General features: G+C 54.7%; 1 protein-coding gene across 1 annotated transcript in view; it reads right to left on the reverse strand.

The window, feature by feature from the left end:
• TCF25 (TCF25 ribosome quality control complex subunit) overlaps positions 1 to 4343 on the reverse strand; it is a 37287-nt gene extending 32944 nt beyond the window's left edge. The window contains exons 1-3 of the mRNA XM_089666163.1: positions 4276 to 4343; positions 1508 to 1590; positions 1280 to 1410 (exon numbers count right to left, since the gene is read on the reverse strand). Coding sequence (XP_089522289.1) covers positions 1280 to 1410; positions 1508 to 1590; positions 4276 to 4289 — 228 coding nt within the window. The 5' untranslated portion in view covers positions 4290 to 4343. The remainder of the gene's footprint in view (positions 1 to 1279; positions 1411 to 1507; positions 1591 to 4275) is intronic.
• Between the last annotated feature and the right edge of the window lie 1509 nt (positions 4344 to 5852).

Consider the following 5852-nt stretch of genomic DNA (forward strand, 5'->3'; position numbering starts at 1 on the left):
GGGGATCTGGCACAGTTGTCCTGGGGGTGGAGGGATCTGGCACAGTTGTCCTGGGGGTGGGGGGATCTGGCACAGTTGTCCTGGGGGTGGGGGGATCTGGCAGAGTTGTCCTGGGGGTGGGGGGATCTGGCACAGTTGTCCTGGGGGTGGGGGGATCTGGCAGAGTTGTCCTGGGGGTGGGGGGATCTGGCAGAGTTGTCCTGGGGGTGGGGGGATCTGGCAGAGTTGTCCTGGGGGTGGGGGGATCTGGCAGAGTTGTCCTGGGGGTGGGGGATCTGGCACACTTGTCCTGGGGGGTGGGGGAATTTGGCAGAGTTGTCCTGGGGGTGGGCAGATCTGGCAGAGTTGTCCTGGGGGTGGGGGATCTGGCACAGTTGTCCTGGGGGGTGGGCAGATCTGGCAGAGTTGTCCTGGGGGGTGGGGGATCTGGCAGAGTTGTCCTGGGGGTGGGGGATCTGGTAAGTTGTCCTGGGGGAGGGGGGGATCTGGCAGAGTTGTCCTGGGGGTGGGGGATCTGGTAGAGTTGTCCTGGGGGTGGGGGGATCTGGTAGAGTTGTCCTGGGGGTGGGCAGATCTGGCAGAGTTGTCCTGGGGGTGGGGGGATCTGGCAGAGTTGTCCTGGGGGTGGGGGATCTGGTAGAGTTGTCCTGGGGGAGGGGGGGGATCTGGCAGAGTTGTCCTGGGGGTGGGGGGATCTGGCAGAGTTGTCCTGGGGGTGGGGGGATCTGGCAGAGTTGTCCTGGGGGTGGGGGGATCTGGTAGAGTTGTCCTGGGGGTGGGGGGATCTGGCAGAGTTGTCCTGGGGGTGGGGGGATCTGGCAGAGTTGTCCTGGGGGTGGGGGGATCTGGCAGAGTTGTCCTGGGGGTGGGGGATCTGGTAGAGTTGTCCTGGGGGTGGGGGATCTGGTAGAGTTGTCCTGGGGGTGGGGGGATCTGGCAGAGTTGTACTTTAAAGCAATTCTAGAGGTTCATTTTTTGGGGGGAAGATAACAAACCCGTCTATACTTACCTGCTGTGTGTGATGGTTTGGCACAGAGCAGCCCCAATCCTCCTCTTCTCGGGGGTCCCGCAGGCTCTCCTGGACCCTTCCTCCTGTTGGGTGCCCCCACATCAAGCAGCTTGTTATGGGGGCACTCAACGTTCTGTGTGTTCATTTCCTCACGGAGCAGCAACTTGCCCCCGCTTCCCTATTGCCGCACCCATCTGCTTCCTCTTCATTGGTGCTCATCAGTGCAGGTTATGGTGACAACACCCGGCGCAGCACACGCTGCTCACTCACCACTATGTTGTTGGGATCCATGGACTCCACAGCATCCAGGAACTTGAACTGGACCTGCTGGTAATCTCTCTGGTGCTCGAATGTGAAGTATTGGACCCCACGTTTGGTCTCTAACAGGCTCATAGCGATGCCTGGGATGGAAGGGACACCCCGAGTTACATTTATACATTCCGGGTTCTGAAAGGAGCAATAAAGAGAACCCGTCTACAACACAGAACCTCATCTCACCTGTTTTGCTGTACCTGGGCCAGGTGTGCTTTGGAGACGTCAGCCAGGTGCTTCTGTGATGCGGCCGCTGCCTCTGCCGTACCCTGCAAATCAGGGGGAACACAAACCGGCACCTCGGTCATTCCTTGTACGCAGCAGCACAGATGGGAACCTCCACTCCCTGCCCACATACCTCCACACCCCAAACCTTCCCCTCTGCACCCCAAACCTCCCCTCCACTCCCTGCCCACATACCTCCACACCCCGAACCTTCCCCTCTGCACCCCAAACCTCCCCTCCACTTCCTGCCCACATACCTCCACACCCCAAACCTTCCCCTCTGCACCCCAAACCTCCACTCCCTGCCCACATACCTCCACACCCCAAACCTTCCCCTCTGCACCCCAAACCTCCCTCCACTCCCTGCCCACATACCTCCACTCCCTGCTGTCCTCCACACCCCAAACCTTCCCCTCTGCACCCCAAACCTCCACTCCCTGCCCACATACCTCCACACCCCAAACCTTCCCCTCTGCACCGCAAACCTCCCTTCCCTGCCCACATACCTCCCCTCCACTCCCTGCCCACATACCTCCCCTCTCTGCTGTCCTCCACACCCCAAACCTTCCCCTCTGCACCCCAAACCTCCCCTCCACTCCCTGCCCACATACCTCCACACCCCAAACCTTCCCTCTGCACCCCAAACCTCCCCTCCACTCCCTGCCCACATACCTCCACACCCCAAACCTTCCCCTCTGCACCCCAAACCTCCCTTCCCTGCCCACATACCTCCCCTCTCTGCTGTCCTCCACGCCCAAACCTTACCCTCTGCACCCCAAACCTCCCCTCCACTCCCTGCCCACATACCTCCACACCCCAAACCTTCCCCTCTGCACCCCAAACCTCCCTTCCCTGCCCACATACCTCCCCTCCACTCCCTGCCCACATACCTCCCCTCTCTGCTGTCCTCCACACCCCAAACCTTCCCCTCTGCACCCCAAACCTCCCCTCCACTCCCTGCCCACATACCTCCACACCCCAAACCTTCCCCTCTGCACCCCAAACCTCCACTCCCTGCCCACATACCTCCACACCCCAAACCTTCCCCTCTGCACCCCAAACCTCCCCTCCACTCCCTGCCCACATACCTCCACTCCCTGCTGTCCTCCACACCCCAAACCTTCCCCTCTGCACCCCAAACCTCCACTCCCTGCCCACATACCTCCACACCCCAAACCTTCCCCTCTGCACCGCAAACCTCCCTTCCCTGCCCACATACCTCCCCTCCACTCCCTGCCCACATACCTCCCCTCTCTGCTGTCCTCCACACCCCAAACCTTCCCCTCTGCACCCCAAACCTCCCCTCCACTCCCTGCCCACATACCTCCACTCCCCAAACCTTCCCCTCTGCACCCCAAACCTCCCCTCCACTCCCTGCCCACATACCTCCACACCCCAAACCTTCCCCTCTGCACCCCAAACCTCCCCTCCACTCCCTGCCCACATACCTCCACACCCCAAACCTTCCCCTCTGCACCCCCAAACCTCCCTTCCCTGCCCACATACCTCCCCTCTCTGCTGTCCTCCACGCCCCAAACCTTACCCTCTGCACCGCAAACCTTCCTCTCTGCACCCCAAACCTCCCCTCTCTGCTGTCCTCCACACCCCAAACCTCTCTGCAGGGTGCAGCTTAGCATCAGTGACCTGGGGCCCCTCCCTGCAGGGTGTAGCTTAGCGTCAGTGACCTGGGGCCCCTCCCAGCAGGGTGTAGCTTAGCATCAGCGGCCCGGGGCCCCTCCCCTGCAGGGTGTAGCTTAGCATCAGCGGCCCGGGGCCCCTCCCTGCAGGGCGTAGCTTAGCATCAGTGGCCCCTCCCTGCACCGGCCCCACACACAGCCTTGCACTCACCCAGTACTGCCCCGTAGGAATGGAGGTGGAGAGCTCACACAGCTGCCTCTCCCTTCCACCGTTTGTCACTGCACCGCCCAGACCAGGGGACCTCGGTCACGTCTGACAGCCATTGCCCACCAGGATGTCGCGGGGCCCCGATGGGGAACGGCTGCCCTGAGAGGTTTGCAAGTTGTCACCAAAGTCTCAATTACACTCGGAGATGAAGATAAGGTCCCCCTAAAGTGGTTGCAAACCCTCCACATCCCCAGGGAAGTGACCGGCCTCAGGTGATACACAGAGATGAAACAAATCCTCTTACATAAGTTGTACCTGTTTATCTGCAGTATTCTCTTCTCTACATCCATTCAAAATGCTGAATTTATAAAGCTTGTCTGAGAGTTCAGAAAAACAGGGGACCGAGAGATGAAATTACACACTGCAGAGCTCAGTGAGGAGAGTTCTGAGAGCTGATATACATATGTTGTACCAGTTTATCTGAGTCTCCTCTCCTCTATATCCTTTCAAAGTCCAGAAATCATACAGCTTGTCTGAGCTTTCAGAAAGCAGGGGACAGGGAGCTGAAGTTACACTCAGCAGAGCTCAGTGAGAGCTGATTGGAGGGAAGAGACCCCCCCACCCCCCACTTCCTTTCAAACAGTAACAGAGCTAAAGCTGCCAATCACAGGCTGTGTACTGGAGGTCCTTCCCGTCACCATTTTTCTCTTGGTGTCAGAAAATCTGATCAGAAGTGACTCATGCTGAGAGCAGACAGAAATGACACTTTGTGCTCTGGACTGAGACAAGTACACACTATAGAGGGATGCGCTTTGTTCATATTTCATGTCTGAGGCTTACAAACACTTCTAGAAGAAATAATAACACGTTTCCTATCATCCTACCTCTGATCTCCCATCACGGCGCGAGAACCAAAAATCTTTTTCAGTTCAGTCTCCGGGTTCAAATTTCTGTGTTAAAAGGAAAAAAAAGAACAAAAAAACAGACGTTAGAGAAATATTCACCGAATCTCAGCTGTCTGAGGAGAAACATTTCACATCAGAGGCATCCATTGTAATGTAGGAGGCAACAGATTCCGTTCACACCCCCGATATACACCCACCTACTGTATACGGCTGCAATATACACCCACCTACTGTATACGGCTGCAATATACACCCACCTACTGTATACGCTGCAATATACACCCACCTACTGTATACGCTGCAATATACACCCACCTACTGTATACGGCTGCAATATACATCACCTACTGTATACGGCTGCAATATACACCCACCTACTGTATACGCTGCAATATACATCACCTACTGTATACGGCTGCAATATACACCCACCTACTGTATACGGCTGCAATATACACCCACCTACTGTATACGGCTGCAATATACACCCACCTACTGTATACGGCTGCAATATACATCCACCTACTGTATACGGCTGCAATATACACCCACCTACTGTATACGGCTGCAATATACATCTACCTACTGTATACGGCCTGCAATATACACCTACCTACTGTATACGCTGCAATATACATCCACCTACTGTATACGGCTGCAATATACACCCACCTACTGTTTACGGCTGCAATATACACCCACCTACTGTATACGACTGCAATATACATCTACCTACTGTATACGGCTGCCATATACACCCACCTACTGTATACGGCTGCAATATACACCCACCTACTGTATACGGCTGCAATATACATCACCTACTGTATACGGCTGCAATATACACCCACCTACTGTATACGGCTGCAATATACACCCACCTACTGTATACGCTGCAATATACACCCACCTACTGTATACGGCTGCAATATACATCTACCTACTGTATACGGCTGCAATATACATCTACCTACTGTATACGGCTGCAATATACATCTACCTACTGTATACGGCTGCAATATACATCACCTACTGTATACGGCTGTAATATACATCTACCTACTGTATACGGCTGCAATATACATCTACCTACTGTATACGGCTGCAATATACACCCACCTACTGTATACGCTGCAATATACACCCACCTACTGTATACGGCTGCAATATACACCACCTACTGTATACGGCTGCAATATACATCACCTACTGTATACGGCTGCAATATACACCTACCTACTGTATACGGCTGCAATATACATCACCTACTGTATACGGCTGCAATATACATCCACCTACTGTATACGGCTGCAATATACATCCACCTACTGTATACGCTGCAATATACACCTACCTACTGTATACGGCTGCAATATACACTCACCTACTGTATACGGCTGCAATATACATCCACCTACTGTATACGGCTGCAATATACATCCACCTACTGTATACGGCTGCAATATACACCTACCTACTGTATACGGCTGCAATATACACCTACCTACTGTATACGGCTGCAATATACACCCACCTACTGTATACGGCTGCAATTA

The sequence above is a fragment of the Staurois parvus genome, unplaced genomic scaffold, assembly GCF_062004578.1.
Source record: "Staurois parvus isolate SC_StPar_1 unplaced genomic scaffold, SC_StPar_1.0 ptg002567l, whole genome shotgun sequence".
Taxonomy (NCBI): Eukaryota; Metazoa; Chordata; class Amphibia; order Anura; family Ranidae; genus Staurois; species Staurois parvus.